The sequence below is a fragment of the Epargyreus clarus genome, unplaced genomic scaffold (genome assembly GCF_041222505.1).
Source record: "Epargyreus clarus isolate Ecla_fem2 unplaced genomic scaffold, WU_Ecla_fem_2.2 ptg000027l, whole genome shotgun sequence".
Lineage (NCBI taxonomy): Eukaryota > Metazoa > Arthropoda > Insecta > Lepidoptera > Hesperiidae > Epargyreus > Epargyreus clarus.
The window spans coordinates 2,013,538-2,035,278 of record NW_027332234.1 but is presented as its reverse complement, the minus strand read 5'-3'; the positions used below and the strand labels follow the sequence as shown (position 1 = coordinate 2,035,278).

At 36.1% G+C, this 21,741-nt stretch overlaps 1 protein-coding gene across 1 annotated transcript; it reads left to right on the top strand.

Moving 5' to 3' along the window:
* Positions 1-6,992: 6,992 nt before the first annotated feature.
* On the top strand, positions 6,993-20,166 carry LOC140754159 (lysozyme). Its single transcript, XM_073089107.1, has 6 exons — positions 6,993-7,233; positions 12,781-12,878; positions 15,876-15,965; positions 17,121-17,210; positions 17,830-17,903; positions 18,951-20,166. Exons 2-6 carry the CDS (start codon positions 12,806-12,808, stop codon positions 19,095-19,097), a joined length of 474 nt encoding a protein of 157 aa, XP_072945208.1. The 5' UTR covers positions 6,993-7,233; positions 12,781-12,805; the 3' UTR covers positions 19,098-20,166.
* The last annotated feature ends 1,575 nt before the right edge of the window (positions 20,167-21,741 follow it).

Genomic DNA, 21,741 nt, shown 5'->3' with positions numbered 1-21,741 from the left:
GAAAACATCGTGAAGAAACCTGCATACCTGAGAGATTTGTAAAAAAAAATCTCAAAGGTATGTGAAATCTACCAAAACGCACTTGGCCAGCGCGGTGGACTATGGCCTAATCCTTCTCATTATGAGAGGAGACCCGTGCCCAGCAGTGGGACAGTAATGGGTTGTTGATCACGAGGATCGATGAAGACTAAATCTTCGACTTGGCTACTTGGTCATAGCTCGGAAAAGCCACTTCAACTTGGCCATTCCGATACTGGTTTGAACTATCAACCATGTAAATGAATCTAAACAAAGATACTTATCTCTATTTTTCTTTCTACATACTAAGTAATCAACACACAATAGCACCGTATTCCCAGATCTTAATTAAGCTTACGTTACCTAGTCCTATCAATAACAAACCACAGGATCCAGTCAAAGGGCTTTCGTTAGTGATTCATTACAAGGGCTGATGTCAAAGCGCTTATACAAACAAACCGTATTAGCTCTGCGACAACCAACAAACAGGACGAATTGTCGGTACAGTTTAGATACTACTGAGCTATACCCATAGAAATTGAATTGAAGGTGGTAGAACCCTTTGTGGTTCGACTCCGGCGGCACCACCGCCACACCTATTTCTACCTAATAACAGCAGTGTTAGGCGCTGCTGTGTTCCGGTTTGAAGGGTGTGGTAAGGTAGACAGACTTTTCCGAGGCATTCCAGCTTAGTCCTCAGGGGTAGCGGCGCATCTGTGGCCGACCTCAGTTAGGAATATCTAATCCTATCTGGGGTTGATTACAGATGTTCATGGGCGGCAGTAGACACTTAACATCAGGTGAACTGCATGCTCGTCTGCTACTCCTATTATAAAAAAAAATAAAAAAAAAAAACAAAAAAAAAAAGAAGAAAATTCTATAGATAAGTCTATGGCTATACCTCATATAATTATGCAAGAGCTTCAAATTTATTTAGGTCAAAACGAAAACAATGAAACCGATGAAATATGACTAGTGTGACCGTCTGTCAGCCTGTCTGTGAGTCTGTCTGTTCATAGACCTACTTACTGGTTTGAAGAGTGTAGTAAAAGAGAGGCACTTATATACCTCAGGCACTTATATAGAGGTTTTCAAAATTAGTCCACAGTATTTAATCGTATGTAACCGACATCAGGGGAGACTCCTGGGCCTTTTCGTTTTTTTTTTTTGTTGACGAGGGGGAAACCTTCAAAAGGTACCCTATGCCGTGGGAGCGGCACGGGGTTATGTGGGATTCTTACCGCACTAATATCCGGTGGCCGACCTCGGCGCTGCGTAGAGGACTCCGGGGTCTCCAACGGAACGCAACCGGAGTGAGACTCCTGGCCTACCCAGCGTTTATTGCAAATGACCATGGCGGCAGCATCTTACAGGTGAATTGCACATGTGTTAATTACTTCTATATTAAGTAACTACACTAACAATTATTATGAAAATACTAGCTGACCTGGCAAACGTTGTTACCATATAAATAAAAAAAATGTTAAGGGTGAGCAACCCTTATCAGTTAGGGGTATGCAAAATAGATAGTAGCCGATTCTCAGACCTACTATAATATGCATACGAGTATAAAATTTGGTGAAAATTGGTAAAGCCGTTTCGGAGGAGTACGGTAACTAACATTGTGACACGAGAATTTTATATTTAAGAAAAACCAGACTAATTAAAAATATAGCCTATGGTTACTCCTGAAATTTAGACGAATCCAACAATACCTCATATATTAAATCCGTCGAGTCGTTTAAGCTGTAAGGCGGGCCAAAGAATGAGACAGATACTAACGCTCGAAAAACATTACCCTCTGCAATCGGATAAATATTAAATGTTACATAATTCTTATAATTCAATAACTAAGACGTTTTAATACCTAAGGATACAGCGTACATGATTAAATGGATCAATCGTGAGACAGTCGCAACCTATCTCCAAATCTTAATTAACACCAACACCGGCCTAGGCTATCAATAACAAACCAAAGCTAATCCGGTCAAAGGAGAATCCGTTTTATGTTCGACCAACAATGGCTGACGGTACAGCGTATACATAACGTATGTTTGCAATAGAGAGTAAACTAACTTGCTAATAATAGATAGTAAACTAACGCCAAATTGATGTAAGTAGTTAACATTTAACTATTGTTTGTGACTTATAGTATTTATAAGGCTTATTTCTGCCTTATAGGTAGTGTTAACGCTGTGTCTAGTCAATGGTCTTGGTTCTAGTTAGAAAGGTGTACGGGAAACATACTTACCCGAGACGTTCCAATTTAGTCCTTAACGGAAACAATGCATGTGTGATCGACCTCAGCTATCACATCAGGAAGCTAATCATGTCAGGAGGATAATAATAGCGTCGATTACATATGTCCATGGGCGACAGTAGCGACATACCCTCAGATGGACTACATGCACATTTGCAACATCTAAACGGGTGTGTTATTCTATTAGTGTTTATAATCAGGGCGGCATGATCGCATAAGCGATAAAGCCCTTATTTTCTTACATATAATACGGCTATCTTAATCTTCAAGAGTGGCTACAAATCTGTGCTCAGCTATAGGTACAAAGCCCTGCTCCACATGGAGTTGGTTATAAATGCATGATCAAGACGACCGCATGCGCGTTTGCTATATATTGTTGTTTTTGATATGTACCTACATATTGTCAAGATACTTAAATAAAATTTCAATTAAAGATTTAAAGATTTTATTGAAACAGTAAACATTTTCACAATTTGTACATTCGTAAACGACTGCAATAGTAAGAACTGTGTCGCAGTCGATTACGCCCCCTCTGAACACGAAGGAAGTTTGTTCCAAAATCTATACAATACGGATAATTATAATTTAGATAAATATTCTATTACATGTACATATTATTTATATTAGAGTAAAATTCACACCCAATGAACCTAATACTTAATAAGTATCTTACAACACATGAGAGCAAGTAACCACGCTATAAGCTCTATGTTAGTGTGATTCCTGACAATGTCAACGTTAGCTTACAAACGTCAATGTTTATAGCTTTTGAACTAGAGCCAAATTAACGCTGCGACAATTTCTGTGATAGACTCCATCAGCCTTCAATTTAAACAATTGTGATTTATTAGTAACTACTACAAGACTCTTTATGTAAAACAAAAATTAGTTATAACGCTTTCGTGTATGTTTTATCATTCTCAAAATAAAATTAAAAGCTGGTAAATTAACTGTACTTAATATAGTAAGGAAAAAATTATTCAAATGCTTGATGCAAGTTTTGAAAGGTTAAGCCCCGAAAAACTACCACGAAGGCAACGACATAATGGTTTTTGGTTACAAAAATATAAAGCATATCGATATTCACCACCTGGATACAATAAATATAACAACTATGAAATTAAGCGACAAAAACAAACATGAAAAAAATTGCTTCACGTAATATCATCATCATCATCATCATCAACCCATTACTGTCCCACTGCTGGGCACGGGTCTCCTCTCAGAATGAGTAGGATTAGGCCATAGTCCACCGCGCTGGCCAAGTGCGTATTGGTAGACTTCACATACCTTTAAGATTTTTTATAAATCTCTCAGGTATGCAGGTTTCCTCACGATGTTTTCCTTCACCGTTTAAGCAAGTGATAATTAATTTCTAATACACACATACATTTGAAAATCAGAGGTGCGTGCCTGGGATTTGAACCTCGGACCCTCGATCGAGAGGCCGCGTTTCTTAACCACTAGGCTTTCACTGCTTATGCTATGCATGCATGCTTCACGTAATAATATTTTTATAATTGCATGTTGCATTTAGGTTAGCATCGTTGCTGTATATAAGCGTTCAGAGACTGCGAAACTTCACCGAACATAACAACGCCTGATATTTACCGCTTGCTCTATCTCTATCAACGCGTAATTCATTTATACGGAAACAAAGGCGCTTCCAAGATTCCCGTATTGCGAAGTCCAGTACAAACCTCATACCTTTGTCATTCCCATATACCCTCGCTTAGGGATGGGATCTGAGCGATTAATCGAAAAACCGATAAAAGCTATACCACACATTAATAAGAGTTTATCTCAAATACTAATTTCGACTTACAATGTTGATATTTTGCAATGCAATTAGATTTTTAATTGAAAAAAAAATAAAAAACCTAGCATAATTTAACAGAGCAGAGCAGAGCAACTCTAAAATAAATCTAAGATCAATTTCAGCACTCGATCTTCAAATTATTTTGGAATTTGGTTGTGCGATTCGTATCGAACTGAAATCGATTTTCAAATCAATCTTTTTCACACGAACTTCCATCCCTACCCACGCTATTGACACACAAACTTGCTGCCGTTTCCGTTAAAAAACGCACACGTATATCAAACCTTATTCCTCTGGATTTGGACCGTTGAAGGGATGCTAGGACTTAAATAAAAGTATGAGTAAGTCGGCGAATCGGCTCATTATTTTTTGTGGCCTTTCTCTCATTCCGACTAATGAGATTTCACGATACCGTTCCCTTTTTTCTGGTGAAAATTTCGTTTTATACGTAATTAACGTCTGGGCTTTTCGTTGTGCTCACGCCTTTTGTTCTGTCCTTGCAGGATAATTGTATTTTTTTATAGGTTTGAAGTAGCAAAGGGCCATGCAGTTCATCTGATGGTAAGTGGCAACTGCCCATTGACAGCTGAGATCAACTCCTTAAAAAAAGAGAAAAAGAGGATAATTATTATTAAAAAAGACAAACCCACCGAGTTTCTTACCGATCTTCTCAGTAGAGGTCGCGTTCCGATTCGGTAGTAGTTTAAGAAAAATATTGTAACTGACAATTTCTAAGTGCCGCCGTTGGTCTATACAAAAATAAATATATTTCATTTCATTTCATTATAGAATTCCGTTACCACGCCTGAGGTCTAAGTTATATGTTAGTCATATGTTAGACAGCATTAACACTCTTCCACTGAAACACTAACAAATTCATGCCAGATGTAGGGGTGGTACTTTCCCCATCGAACTATAATGGTTCTGCCCTTCTGCCACCTTTCAAAGATCATTATCAGAACCAGAACTTAAATAATCTGAAATAATTACACATAGTTTATTTATGCCTAAATTCCGAGAAATATTAAAATTAAATGATGACTGTAGGCTATGTATTTATAAGTATATCGCTTTTCTTTTTTCAATAAGTGTGTATTTTTTATCAATAACAGCACTAGATGTTACATAGTTAGAATTCTGATATAAAACAAACATACTTTACTTTTTAAATAGAACTTTTATTTACTCTAAACTAATACATAATATGGCTTTTGTATTTTTAGTAAGTATTTTTGGCGGGGGTGGCGTTAATGTTCAATTCGGTAAAACAGCACAAAGGTGTGTATTAAGTACGCTCATAAATTACTAGAAGCGGCAACCGCCGACATCGTAATGTTCGCGGACCTCATTACAGCGCGCTTTATTACGATAATCCGCAGTTCGTATGAAAAACGGCGCATTGATAGGCTTTCTAGGCTGGATTTATATCTGTGTAATTAAGTTCTTTGTGTAGGATTTCTAACTTTGAGGTACAAAGCCGGATTCTTTTGGATTTAAAGTCTTAATTTGCAAGGCTTTGGTACTTTGGTTTCGTGGCAAGTTCATTTTCTGTACATAACTACATCTACTTATTGGTAATGAGAGAATGAGGAATACATGCAGGATTGCCCCACGAAAATACTGACCATAAGCGAGTCGGACTTGACAGTTTGGGGGTGGTCATGACAGCTGTAAATCTTCCTCTGATTTCGAGTCACAGACGTTTATTACTATTAGACCAGGCCAGGTGGACTGTACGTTCGCTTGCTTCATTAATCCTAAAAAAAAATGCATAATACCTACGCCGTAAATTTTAATTTAACGAGGATTTACCAGAGATAGTGTCCAATATATCGCCAGTAATAGCTCCCGTCGGGACTGTGGCTCCCTGGAGCGGCTCTACTTCTTCCCTATAAGAAGTTGAAGACCTCCTCTGGTTGCAGATTATACTAACGAGCGAAAATGGGACTATGAAAGAATAAAATAGTCTCCTATTCACTTAAAGGAAGGTTTTTTATTGGGGTTACGGGAAATTTGCAGCCAAAATTATGAGCTAAAACAAAGATATTTTAAAACAAATCTCTTTAAAATTGATTATCGCCTTTATATTGCTTTTCTGTCTATATAATGCTTTAAACGTAAACTGAGTTCCCGACGGCCTACAGTAATGAAAATCAATCTGAAGCCATTTTTCCATGCACGCATGCAGTACGGTTCTACATGCGTGCCGCTCGCAAACTGTCGTTTTTATATATTTTCCTATCATGCAAGACTCACGCATGTGGGTCGTGGAGACTGTAGCGGGTTAATTTAGGCACGCAGATACACACGCGGTCATAAACCCGCGTGATAAAAAATACAATCTGAACTGAGTTATGGAATAACAAACAAAGGAATATTATACTCTACACTGAACGAGGAAAATCTTCATCCGACTAACGTCCATTGTTAATAAATAATCAGTCAATCTTATGTTTTACCCACTGAAGATTGATTGACATTTGATAATTTTTGACACATTTTAAAATATTCATCTTTGTTAGTCAAACATTGATTAGATTGAATATTAATAATGGGTGTAAATCTCTTAAGCATCAGTAAATGAGAATGTTTTTTTTTCTATTTAAATACAAAAATACAAATCCATGTTATTTTAGTTTTATTTACCTACGTATTTGAGCCAGTCGTGCGATCCGTGAAGCCAATGGCCGTTGGATTATACTTTTACTAATCTTATTATGAGCCTCGGTAAATTACGTACATAAGCCAAGGACGCTAATTAAATATACCTCGTTATAAGTATACATAGCAAAAACGAACGCTTTTTATAAGTATGTTTTTATTGTTACATATTTTTTATTGTTACATTTTATAAGCGTCATTATTGCATTATTGACCTATACGCCGGAATGTACAGCCGTGCTTCGCCAACAAGTTTACGTAGAATGACGTGAAAACCTGATTCCTATGTGTAAAAAACAAAAAACTAGTGTACGAGATACAAGGACCAACCCTAGACCGCTGCAAACCTGTGAGAAAGCAAGTGTCTTCTGTTTCGCTACTTATTAAGTAAAAAGTGTCGTTTTAAACCAAAATGATAAGTGTTTGTTAGTTCTAATATTTAAACTGACTGGTTTAAATTTGCTTCAGGTTTTAGGTAAGTTTCTTTTTAATAATCACTTTAATAAATAAATAAATAAAATTAATTTATTTTGAAGAAGGTAGGTACCTAGCACAACATATTTATCATTATACTTAATATACCAAATATATTATATATTAACAAATTTTACGATCATAAAATACTTTTCATATGAAACATATAATCCGTAGTTTTCACGAATTAAAAAAAAGTAACTTTACGATAAATAAGTAGGTACATATTATATTTCTTATATATCTCAGTATACTTTACCAGCAAAAATGCCAGTAGGTATTATAAAAATTGCAATTAATTAAAACCTTTACTTGGAAAAACGTGAAACTAGTGTAATTATTTCCTCGTATTACCATACAATAACAGGTTCTCAATAGTATTACCCATACAATTACTTATAGTTGAAACCAACACATGAGATAATATTTATCAAGTTTACATTTAACGATATTTTATCATTACTTCAGACATATTTTATCAATTTACATAAATATATTCACGATTTAAATACGCTACGTACCTCAACTTAACAAAGCATTGCGAGAAATGAAACGACATATTACTTTTAATACCTGTTATATTGAAACATTTATAAAATACTAGTGGTGCCCGCGGCTTCGCCCGCAATTTAAAGAAATAATATGACATACATAAAACGAAAATTTGTACCTGCATTGGAATGATAGTGGTGCCATCTGTCGAAAATTGGTCTTACCAACTCCCAAACCCTCGTGGGCTCTTGGACAACAACTTTGCTAAAGATCATTAAATTAAAAATTAATTAAAAAAACTTTTCCCAGGGACTAAATTGTGAATCTAAACCATTCTCAAGTCCCCTTGAACACACACAACAAATTTCATCAAAATCAGTCCAATCGTTTAGGAGGAGTTCAGTGACATACACACGCACATAAGAAATATATATATATATATATAACGATTTCTAATATTCTTTTCACGACACGACTCTGATATTATGTACAAATATTACAACCCCTTATCCTCCACAGTTTCTAACATTGACTTTGTTAAGTCGCGAATACCAAAACAGTGCGACATTTTTATTTATTTATATAATTAAGTGTCATTTACATACTGCATTTAATCAGTTGAATAATTACGTTCCTAAAAGTACCCCTAAATTAAAATTTTGTCAGTACAAATATATTTTAACACGCTTTTATTAGCTTGGGTTGTATGTATGTATGTAACGGAATCTTTGAACTCGATTTTTACCCACATTTGAACGGTACGATTAATTTAAAATTTTGAACAATTATCAAAAACCGATGACAATACACAATTTCAATAAATTTATCCCATTCTCCTCATCAGGATGGTCAGGATTAACGATTTTCCTAGTGCGATTTTAGCGTGGTTTTTAATTTTTGATCTATAATTATTTAAAGAGTATATAGTATTCTACGCGATCCCTTGCAACACCATATATAGCGAATTTGCGACTCACTTGGGGTCGCGTTAATTTATAAAACACTTTTCTATGCTATATATAGCGGATATAGCGAACAATTATACGGCAACTTTATTATAGAATAATTAGTATTAATTAGTATCTACGGTATCTACCGCTGATGAACTCAACATTGACCTTTGAGTCGATAATGCCGCTATTATTATAAGGAGATTTTCTAAAAAGATACATAATCAAAGTAACATTTTATTAGCTAAATGATTGCACTTATCTCAGTACTTACTCGTAAATATTATTGATATTAATTATTAAGGAAGTTAATAGGTCCGTGGGAATTTAGTGATAATAGATATATAAAATATTTTTACATAGAAATGTTGTGTAAACATTTCAAGTCATTAACAATTTTTATGTTTTGTGGACATAACATACTGAAGCTCGTTTTTTTATATAAAGATTTGCATTTCCTGGTTCATTTAAAGTATTGCGATTCGCCATAAAGAATCCCTGGGTAACTTTATAAAAGACAATTACTTAATATCTTTCTGAAATCTGTGTTTAAAATACTTCAAATTATCGCATCTCTATACTGTTTATTCGTTTAGTGACGTCATTTATCTAATAACATTGGGTTTGTCAAAAAGAATATAAGGATACCTTAAGTAAATAAATCCGTCTAGCGGCTTGGAAAATATGATGTAATAAACAATATTACAAGAGCAATACAAAAAAAACACAATCGGGTAATTACGAGCTAAACTTACATCAATAACACGAAAATTTATATTATATCATATTATCATCATCAACCCATTACTGTCCCACTGCTGGGCACGGGTCTCCCCTCAGAATGAGAAGGATTAGGCCATAGTCCACCGCGCTTGCCAAGTGCGTATTGTTAGACTTCACGTACCTTTGAAACTATTTATTTACAGATTTCTCAGGTACGCAGGATTCCTCACGTTTTCCTTCACCGTTTAAACAAGTAATAATTAATATCTAATACGCACATAACTTTGAAAAGTTAGAGGTTCCTTGGATTTGAACCTCGGACCCCTCGATCAAGAGGCCTTTCTTAACCACTATGCTATCACTGCCTACATTCATACATATTATGCATCTTACGAGTATAAAATGCATCTGACGCAAGCTCCATTTAGTTTTTGTTGCATTTATTACCTCAATGCTAAATTTATCCCACCCAAGAACATTAAACACATAAAAAGATGCTACCTTATTTTTAAATGCTAAATATAGTTTATACCTGCATTTTAATTTGTTATTCGTTATATTGAACAAAAGCCTTAGCGATATTAATAAATGCTGTTGAATGTGTTATACATGATCAAGTATTGCGTTTCAGTGGAAGGATTACGTAAGAGACGACTATCTTAGTTCACAGTACCCTTACCATGAGTTTTTACGTTTTGACAAATATGACTGTTTTGGTATTTGTTTACGTATTGGCCCATACTATTTCCAAGTTCTGACACAATCCGCTAGGGGCGCTGATTGGAAATTGTATGGGCAAATACGTAAACAAATACCAAAACTGTCATATTTGTCAAAACGTAAAAACTCCTGGTAAGGGTACAGGACTCAGGAGTCACAACGCATCTCTAATCTGATTTGGCAGAACCTTTTTGTTACTTCAATGTTATAAAAGACGTCACACATACTTTATAAATTCCCTATAGGTTCCAAACTTATCATGTTGAATAATATCGATATATGATGTCATTTGTGTTTAAATACAAAATCCACGATAGTTTTCCCACTCTTCCACTATCTCTACTGCCAATAGTCCCACTCTCCACATTCTACGTAGGAAAAAACTCGTGATAATCATTTTCATCAAAGGTACAGAGTTCAGATACAGACACGCACCTTTAATTTCTCAAAGTTATGTGCGTATTAGAAGTTAATAATCACTTGCTTAAACGGTGAAAGAAAACATCGTAAGGAAACCTGCATACCTGAGAAGTCTAAAAAAAAAAACTTTTTCAAAGGTATGTGAAGTCTACCAATTCGCACTTGGCCAGCGCGATGGACTATAGCCTAATCCTTCTCATTCTGATAAGAGACCCGTGCCCAGTGGTACGGTAATAGGTTGATGATGATGATGAATCATTTCCATTAACCTTCGGTATACTCGTATTCGTATATGAAATCGTGTACTTTAGAGAGGTCAAGTTGTGTTTACATTTCCTGATTTCCTTCATAAATGACCTATCATATAAAAAATCGAACTTATACTTTCAAAAATTTGCGCGGTCAAACACAATCTCACCAACTTTAGCAACTAACTTAACCGGTACAAACTAGAAGTGCAACAAAACAAGTCCTGTAGGACTGGTTGCAAATATAGACTGGTAGCAGGTGAGTTATTAAGTAGGTACAAAAATAGAAGGTTAAAGAAATAGAAGGTTATAAAAACTATTAAAACTTGCAAGGACCATAGCCCCATCGATATGTAGCCAACCCACAAAGGTATTCAGCAGTGTTGAAAGCGGATAGCAGAGTTGAATGGGTGACTATTAAATTTTATATACGCTTCCGTGCCTTAAAGAGCACATTAAGGTATGAAATTAGTGTTATAGGGACTCAAAACTTAAGTCCCATTGCTGCAATCCCAATTCAAAATTCCAGTTTTAAGTCTCTTTACCAGACTTCAGACTACATACTTGGGAGTTAGTTTTAAAAATTCTAACTCCCATAGCTGAGCAAGGCGTCCATAACTATACACAGTAACATAATCTCGTGTACTTAAACTAAGAGCATCTATGTACGTTCTCTCATCAGTACATAGGTACTCGTATAAATCAGTAATTACTTGCTAGGTGTTCGATTTAAGTCGATTACGTTATTAATTACATGTAGGGTCAACATGTTAAGTCAGTATAGCAGGACACGAATGACCGCACGCACTTTTAAGTACACTTTCAGGGCATTTTCAGGGTTCCATACCCATACAGTAAAAACGGATCATTATTATACAGCCTGTCTGTCCGTCTGGCACGTCTAGAACAACAAATACAAAAAAATCTTGAAAATAAATGGGGATGGGAAATAATGGGATACATAAAAATAGATGAAAATTTGTAAATACACCCTCAATGTGAGAGTTCGACTTGTACTTAGCCAATTATTCTTGTCACGCGAGTTGATGTTCGCCTGTGAATAAACCCGCTGCGGCCTCGAGTCCCGCAGTCATTTGGCTTAGGTGACAGGAAAAGTATAGATCATGCGGACCAGATCTACATGTGGACAAACCCGCATGACAGGAAAATGCCTTATCATTAGTTCATGCTATATTGTATAATGTATTATGTATTGTATGTGTGTATATTATTTTTTATTGTCTATTCAAAAGACATGTTAGTTAATCTAACGGTTCAAAGTACGTAAAAATCAAGTGCAAAGATTCCGTTACATAAATACATACAGCTAAAGCTATAAAAGCGTAAATATAGTATGAAAGAACACGAACAGGATTAAACTAGGTTATGTCCTCAAAATACTGAATAGACGGTTTTACTAATTAAACAAGACAGCTCGACGTATGTCAGAATCCTTAATGGTAGTGTAGGATTAGCAGGTGGTATAATTCTAGACATTAACAACAGGAGTCCTGTTACAAGACTACCTTCACTTAGAAGTTTTGAATACCTAAAGGAAGCGATAAGCTTCCCTGTTTGCCAGAGCTGTGTTCATTAAAGGATTTTTTTGTCGAAACATGGTGATAGAATCTTAAATAACTGAGTTATTAATATACAGGGTGTCCCGTAAGTACCACGACAAACTTTGGGAGAACATAGGTTCACCCCAAGTTCGTCGTGGTACATACGGGACACCCTGTATAGTCAATTCAACAATGGAAATATTAAATATTAAAGAAGTCGAAGAGCATGCAGTTTCACTGATGTTAAGTGGCCCCTGCCGCTCTTAGACATCTCTAATCAACCTAAGATAGAATTCGAGTCCTACCTGAAGTGCTACAGATGCATTACACTCACAAAAATAATCAAAAAGGTTTGCACGATAAAGTTCCATGTTTAAAACAGGATATTAATTTTTAAGTCCATTTGTGTAATAATTGTTGTTTTCCTTTACAGATAATAAATATATCTTGGAAATAAAATGGAGAGCAGATTCCAACTTGCCATACTAGTTTGCATCCTTACTTATATCACACTATGGAACAATTCCAACGGTAAGGAAAACCTTTAGCATTAGGTATCGTTGAGGAAAACACCTTTGTTTTTTGTAAAAAAGAAAACAACTTTATTTATCATTTACTACTCTGAAGAAATAAGCTGTTTTAATAAAAAACTTAATTCATGTTTAAAAATGATGGGTTCTTACGTAGGGTTTTTCACGTTTTTATGTTACGTTGGATTTTACCGCTAGAAAAATGTAATAGGAAAATGTAATCTTTACAATTAAAATGTGATATAATGAAGTTCAAAAAAGCCAACTAGATAAGCGGATAAATTATTCGTTTCGGTATTTGGCTGAGTCACATATGAGGCTGAACATATTACTGAGGTGGTAGAACCCTTTTCTGGTTCGACTCCGGCGGCACCACCGCCACACCTATTTCTACCTAATAACAGCAGTGTTAGGCGCTGCTGTGTTCCGGTTTAAAGGGTGTGGTAAGGGAGACAGACTTTTCCGAGGCGTTCCAGCTTAGTCCTCAACGGCACATCAGTGGCCGACCTTAGCGGCAGTAGCCACTTACCATCAGGTGGACTGCATGCTCGTCTGCTACTCCTATATTATAAAAAAAAAATCTTAGTCCTCAATGAGGACTCCTCATGAGTACGCATCCGTAATCGGCTTATGAAATCCTGTTTTTATGAAGCTTTTTACCGAATCAGATATCCATGAGTGGCAGTCACCACTTACAATCAGGTGGCCTGCAAGCTCGGTAGTTACAATAAAAAAATGAACACACGTGTCACTTCTTATAAGATGGCTAAGAATGGTCCGAAGGCATCGCTTATTTCACATTAAGTAATTACAGTAAGGAGGAAAATCGATATTGAATCATCGTTATTATAATAATAATTATGGCATATTATGTACGTTCTTATATAATAGCGTTCGATTTAAATTGACGCATTTATCTACGTGTACGTGTATCTACGTGTTATTTAAATACAATTAATATAAATAGCACATAGTCCTTTTGTGCATTTCTTTCATTTTATTAGGAATCTTTTTCTTGTCACGCGGTATTATATGTGCATATATCTCACCTGCATGTGTGAAGACGCTGCAGTCTCTTCGCGTAACGCATGTCTGAGGTTTAAATGTCAGGAGAAGTATATAGGAAACAATAGGATGCGAGTAGCATGCATGCGGTCTACCCGCACGCGGGTACAATCCTGCGTGATAGGAAGAAGTGTCTGAGTAATGTATGATACGTATGTTATCAAGTATTTGGCAATTCTTTCATATTTGAATGAAATTTTCTTAGAAACTAGGAAAACTTAGAAAAAAACGTCGTCGTCTCTTCCATTTCTAAGAATGTGAACATCGTCTCACATACGAGAGCGCTACACTCGAGACGTCTTGTAATTTCGCTTTTCATACCTTACTCAGTAACTATGTCCGTATGTCGATTTGTATGACTGTAAAACACCAATGCTATCTATATTTAATTTAAAATTGTAAAATAAATAAATCTCTATTTATACTCTTATGTATAGGACTTGTCTAAAATTTTATATTGCATTATTAGCATAAATAATAAACGTATTCAGCGTTAAAATTAACGCTTATTAAGTGAGCAAACAATTGTAGGCTGAGATCTGTGTTTTTTTCGAATTGTGTCGTTGCTGGTGACCCTAGTGGCCTTTCCTGCTTAACCAAGTTATGGTGGCGAGTCGTTCATTAACGACAAAAAGACTATGGGCTGGAAGATCTTTGCCTAGCACCTTAAAAAAGACCAGCCCACCAAATTGTACATTAAATGCACCTGCAGACTAACACTCTGTATAACTGCGGTTAGCTACATCTTAGTAAAACTCCTCTCGCGCTCCAAGCGTGAAATTTCGTCTCAAGCATGCGACCATCTCACACGTTTTACACTCGAGACACGCGCTCTAGTGCCTAGCTTGAATTTAGAAGTATTTGAGAAAAGGACTATGAGATTATTATCGTCTCTCCTCTCTATCGAAGATTCGCGATTGTAACGTATGAAGCATACTTTAAAACACCTTGTAACTCTGACACGTAGAGTCACTGATTTGATAGCCGGATAGGTATTAAACGATGAATAATTAAAGTCTTAATTTGAAAATAAAAAATATGAATTATTTTTTGGGTGTGTGTATATGTGTATTTATCTTTGTGTGTGTCAATTGAAACCACGACGCAAGGAATCCTAGCATGTTTCTATACTCTATGTATGAGTTTTATTATCAACTAGCTATTACCCGCGGCTCCGCTCACATTGAATTCTGTAACAATAATTGTTTGTAGGTATCTATCCCCCGGAAAACAGTATTTTGTTGATAGAAGGTACCCTATGTCATTTTCAAGACAATCGGTTTGATAGTTAAGGCGTGAAAAAGTAGTAAAAAAATGAACAAACTTTCGCATTTATAATATTACCTAGTTAGGATGATCATACATAACCTAGTAGACACTGTTGTCTATTGTTCTACCCACAGACCTGTATTTGTTTTTAGACATAGGGGCGTTACTACCATTTCTTAAAACAATATTATTTTAATCATACATTGAAATTTCGTACCACGACCTCGTTAAAGTAAGATTGTTTTTATAAAATTACAATAAGCAGTTTTGTATTATGGCGGTAGAAATTATTCATTCTCTTTTGCAGGAAATATAACTTTTTAAGCAAAATATGACAATTTCAGTTAATTTTATACAATGGATAAGCGAAAAAAGAATAAGGGTTTAAGTTTGTTCAACTGCGTATGATGGAACACAATCTAGACCGTGATGCGAAAGAGATGACACTAGTTTCGATGTCTCGTTTCCTCTCGGATAAGGAATAGACAAATTACTATTTCTTTTACATCACTCGGCAGGAATAAAACAATACTGTTTTAAGGAGGTCGTGGTGCGAAACAAAATAATGTTGATGCACTATTGAAATAAAACTTCCCTGAACTATGATGGTTTTTAAAAAATGGTGGTAGGCCCCCAGGTCTGTAGTTCTATATATTTTTTTCAGGTTTATTCATACCTAATTTGACGGAGGCGTGCTACCGCTGCCTGTGTCATGTGTCCACGAAATGTGACCAATCACACGGATGCACCGCAGGTAAATATTTTCTACACTAATATTATAAAGAGGAAAACTTTGTTTGTTTGTTTGGTTGTAATGAATAGGCTCAAAAAGTACTGGACCGATTTTTAAAATTCTTTCACCATTTGAAAGCTACATTATCCACGAGTAACATAGGCTATATTTTATATGAAATATATTTGATAAATAGATTTTGAGGTGGTACAAAGTTTGTCGGGTCAGCTAGTATCTTATATATAAAATTCTCGTTTCTCAATGTTAGTTACCGTACTCCTCCGAAACGGCTTTACCGATTTTCTTTCATACCCTTAAGTGATAAGGGTTGTTCACCCTTAACATTTTTTTATTTCTATGGCAACACAACTTTTGCTGGGACAGCTAGTCTTAATATATAAAGATAATGCTGGTATAAGTACCTACTCATAAACTGCTTGCGCTTTAAGTATAAAGTATTGGTTGACCGATCATCATGAAAGCTTGACTAAAGTTTCCACTGAGGTGGGCTGCAGATGCCTTAAAACTAAGTTGGAATGCTCCCTAGGCGTCTCTTTCTTAAGATACCCTTTAAACCAGAAAACAACAGCGCTACAAAGTTGTTTACTATAAGAAGTATCAAAGCACATAACCCCGCAGTTTGTATAGGTACCACGACGCAAGTAGACACTATTGTGTACACTTAGATAAGTGATTGTGCTCCTTTGTAGATACAAAGTTTTATACACCGTTGGGGCAGCCTAGTGCACAAGAAACTCTGCCTTTTGATCGAGGGGCCCGAGGTTCAAATCCCACGCACTTCTGATTTTTTAAAGTTACCTATTATTAATATTTAATTATGAATTTATATATTATTTATATTTATGTTATTAATATTTGCGTATTAGACATTAATTATCACTTTCTTAAATTAAGAATGAAAAAATAACGAAGAAACCTCCATGCTGAGAAATCTTTAAAAAACTTTTTAAAGGTATGTAAAGTCTACCAATACGCACTTAGACAGCGCGGTGGAGGATAGCTTAATCCTTTTCATTTTGAGAGGAGACCCGTGCCGAACAGTGCGACAGTAATGTGTTGATGATGATGGTGCAGTCGTGCGTTGGATCACTGATCGCTAGTGGCTAAATATAACTTGCGTTAAGGTATAATAAGAAATTATTACACTCCTTCAAGGGTACTGCGGGCCGTTCAACATCTCGCGAGTGTACTGGGTGGACTCTGGTCGGGTTGTGTTCCCTGAAGATGATCCAGAAAGAAACCATGGTATGGAAATGAATCGTTTTTAAATGTATCTTCTATTTTTAAGTGAAAACTTCTTTCGGCACTTTTGGGTGAATAAAAATCTTGGAATTTGAGTCGTCGTCACCGTACGCTTTATAATCAAGGATTAAAGTTTAAATTGGTCATTAACACTGGTCTTCATAAATCAAAAATACCTAATAGCTCGACGATACACACAAGTTACTTAGTTTCACTTCTATCGACAGTCTCCATAGACTGCCCCGTTTTTTATTACATTGTAATTTCTTTTGTTAGTTTTAAAAGAGTTTTTTTTTTCATAATATAGAAGTAGCAAACAAGCATGCAATCCACCAGATATTAAGTGGCTACTGCTACCCATGGACTTCTGTAATCAACCCCAGATAGGTTAGATATTCCTACCTGCGGTCGACCACAAATGCGCCGCTACCTTGAGGACTAAGCTGTAACGCCTCAGAAAAGTATGTCTCCCTTACCACATAAGGGAAGGAATGAATCATACATAATTATCCCGAACCTTAAATATACACTTTCGAAAACAAAAGATAATTCATATTACTTTTTGTTACTATATACATGTCTATGGTTAGACAAAAATAAAAAAACAATCACCTTTTTTCAGCATGGGAGGACTGCGCCAGAAACTATCATTGTTCGCAAAAGATTATTGAAGGATATCTACAAAGATTCGGAAAGGTAATTATCGAAACTAATTAAATAAAAATTCTAAATCCTACGTGAATTCCAATTTTGAATAATCAATTTTTCGATCGCTGTGCTACCACCGACACCTACTCTTTTTCTGCCTACTGACAATGGAGGAGCACTCCTGTATAATTGTATGAAGGACGTAATCAAATAACGATGAATATGATTAAGTTCTCAGGGATGCATGATCGACCTTAGAGAGGAATAAATGTATATTTGTTCGTTGGTCCATGTTCATTTGCAGCAGTCACCACGTGACCTAAGCCATACACGCTACGATCTACCGTACGGTTTACCCGCGCAGTTTACCTGTACAGGTCAACCGCACGTGTTCAGTTTCTGTTTGCGATGAGACCTACTCGTGATGAAAACTGACGCACCCTACGGTGTCACACAAAATAATTGATTTTTGATCTTGTGCCGGTCGTCTGCACAGGTTCAAAAACGTGCACAGGAAGACTTCTCCGGTTTGTCCCTGTAGTCTCGGAAATAGAATAGAGCTACGGTATCCCCTGCCTGTCGTAAGAGGCGACTAAAAGGGGGCTTCCGGGGTTGCGGGCGGCGAGAGTGGGAGCTCGAACCGTCCAGCAAGCAACCCCGGGAAGGACGACGGTATGTGTGGTCGCATACCGTCATAAACACCAGACGGTTTGGGAGGAGCCAAAAGTGCTCCCCCAGGGCAGAGCCCGATCGGGGCATCGCGCTTGGAGCACTCTTGTTGTGTTCCCTCGGAGATCCCGGAGTTCTCCAACAAGCGTTGAGGACGGCCACCGGGGTGGTTTTTAGTGCGGTAAAAATCCCACATAACCCGGCGTCGCTCCCACGTCGTTGGGTACCTTTTGAAGGTTTCCCCCTCGTAAACAAAGAAAAAAGGAAGACCTCTCCGGTGCACCGTATGCATGGCAGGTATAAGAGTGTACTATACGCTCGTTGCTGCTTTTTATTTATTATATTTTGCAAAACGACCTCACAAGTCTAATGAGTCAGGTATAACTTTGACTTTTACACCAATAAATAGATTAATAAACTTCCCAGGATTGCAACGGTGACGGTGTGACCGACTGCTTCGACTACATGATGGTGAACGGTAACGGTGGGTACGGCTGCACGGCGCCTCTCAACCGCTCCGCGAACGGGCAAAGGTGGCTCGCCAGATATGAAGAGTGTAAGCACTCTCTCTGACCTGGGAAATGTGCTAAGTGTCGTTACGAAGATATTCAACTATGTAGCAATAGGCCGGAGATAAGGAAGAAGGGTCGTCCATGACTTATCACCAATCGGTAATATTTTGCTCTGAAATATGTTTAGCCGAAACGCTGACAGCTGGAAGCAATAATTACCATTTGGTAATAATTGGCTCTGAAATATATCAATCCGAGATGCTGAAGTGTGAAGCGGGATTAAAGTTTAAGCGCTCTATATTTAATTCTTTTTTAAACTTACAAAATATTAAACGTAAGCTTAATGATCAAATTAAAAATTTACAAAAGAGCAAAATCAAAAATAGAATTAAATGAAACCGAATTACGCAACCAAATTTTCAAATATTTAAATAATTTATGTCCTTTCTTTCTTGACTTGTATACTAGCTGACCCGGCAAACGTTGTGTTGACATATAAATAAAAAAATGTTAAGGGTGATTCTCAGACCTACTGAATATGCATATAAAATTTGGTGAAAATGTGGTAAAGCCGTTTCGGAGAAGTACGGTAAATTATATTGTGACAAGAGAATTTTATACATAAAATTTCATTTTCCTTAAACCTTACTAGGTCTAGCAAATATTAATAAAATACTTTTAAGTAGATTAAGATATGTTTAACGTAACGGCTAACATATACATTGTATAAATGTTCGAAACATCAATAACGCATTGAATTGTAAACTGTTTATTAAGAGTTTAAGTTTAAGTTAAGTGTTTCATGCAAAACTTGTGAGGCCGCAGCATGTTGGCTAGCAACATTAATATTTTTTGATGTAATTGGGTAAGGTGGCAACACTCGCCCCTTCCGCCTACAACACGAAATACACGTCTTTTTGTTACTCTCGAAGGTTTATTAATTGGCCGGAAGAAAAACCCTAAAAAAAAGAAATACAGTTCACACTCTAACATGTGTATACCTGTCGTTGCGGTGTGACGCTGAAGGTTATTCCTAAACTGTGTGTCCGTAGAGCTGAATTTTTAAACGAGCACTATCCTACATTTTAGTATAAATAGCGATTAATAAAATATAAGTGCAATACAGGAAAGATGTAGTTTTATTTTATCATAACTTTTTATAAACTTGCAGAATCTAGGACAATCTGTACAGGATCCACGTGCAAAAGCAACAGTGTCTAAGAAAAAAATAGATTCCAAATACGTATTTTTTTTAGTTATGTTTATTATGATGGGAGTGATTTTTTACAAAACCCGATTTATTATTTATTACGTAGATAAAATCGACACTAAGTTTTTAATTAATAAAAAAAATAGTATATAATAAGATGATAACTATTACGATACTTTTGTGTCATTTTTTTGTTTTGAAAAACATATTTCTTGCTCGCTCTTGCTTGCTTGTACACATTAATACACAATCTTCCTTAATTTCTACTTAATTTCTAAATCGGTTACAAAACTATTATCCTCATTAGCAACGCATCTGAGGCAGACTTCAGACTCTGGACTTGTCTGGGGTTCATTACACATTGTCATGTCCATGGGTGGCAGTAGACACTTACCATCAGATAGACTGCATGCTTGTTCGCTACTTCTTTATCATATTAAAAATATAAAAAAAATATCTACCATTCGGAGTTTATTCATTTCGTTATTCCATAAAAACTCCATGAACATTTCTTTTAAGTACGAAACAACTTGAAACATGAATGAAAGTCACACAAAAAGGCTATGGCGCTTTCATAACCTACATCCACATATTATTTTGCTCATAATTATATGAAAACTTTTCACTCCGTCCTTAATTAGATAGTAGACCACGCAAATATATAGCCGAGACATTCGACACCGACACCACGGTTAACAAGATAAGTTAACGAACCAACACCCCTATAACCGCCCTTACAAACATATTTTAATAATAACATACATTGCTCGCTACCAATATGTTATATTGATAGAGTGGGGTAAAAACCAGTAATGTACATCGAATATTGGAGAATCCTGTCATATTTAGGGTAGTGGTGGTTTATGGTAAAAGTCATCAAAGCAAGTATGTGATGAATGAATATTCAGAGCAGGACGTGCTGAAAATTCATGTCTACGCAATTGAGAAGGCTAGGAAGCAATTTAAGCTGTGTTTCGCAAATTTTGTTTGGACTTCCTTACCTACTCTACGTGGTAATTTTGGCCTCCAGCGTAAAAAGTGGAATTATAATTTAAGTTAATAAGGATTACTCTAAAATGTGGCAACGAACACTTAATTTGTTTTTGGTTTGTTTTAAATATATTTTCATCCCCCAGTCATTGTTCCGCCATATTCGGGTCTCCATCAAATTTGATTTCGAATGACGTCACTCATCTAATGATGAATTGATCCAAAAGAAACTTGTTCGGAGCTCAATCGGTTAGGAGAATAACCAAGGCAAGCAAAATAAAAGCAGTAGGTACATAAGGTTCACATCATTCTTTACATAAAACATCTATATTAATGCAAGGTAATATTTTTGTTCACACACAACCTCTGCAAAATTGATAAATGATGTGACCTTAACCTTTTCAATTTCTTCAGTGACGAAGCCTTAAGAGCCTGACTTAATATGCTTTTCGTACCTTTCATAATATTTTTATTGGCAGGTCATATGAAAGGGCTAGATAAAACT

Excerpts from the sequence above, each read along its gene's own strand:
- LOC140754159 (XM_073089107.1), top strand. The coding sequence starts at position 12,806 with ATGGAGAGCAGATTCCAACTTGCCATACTAGTTTGCATCCTTACTTAT. Across the intron at positions 17,211-17,829 it reads TGATCCAGAAAGAAACCATG|CATGGGAGGACTGCGCCAGA; the intron begins GTATGGAAATGA and ends ACCTTTTTTCAG. Across the intron at positions 17,904-18,950 it reads ATCTACAAAGATTCGGAAAG|GATTGCAACGGTGACGGTGT; the intron begins GTAATTATCGAA and ends TAAACTTCCCAG.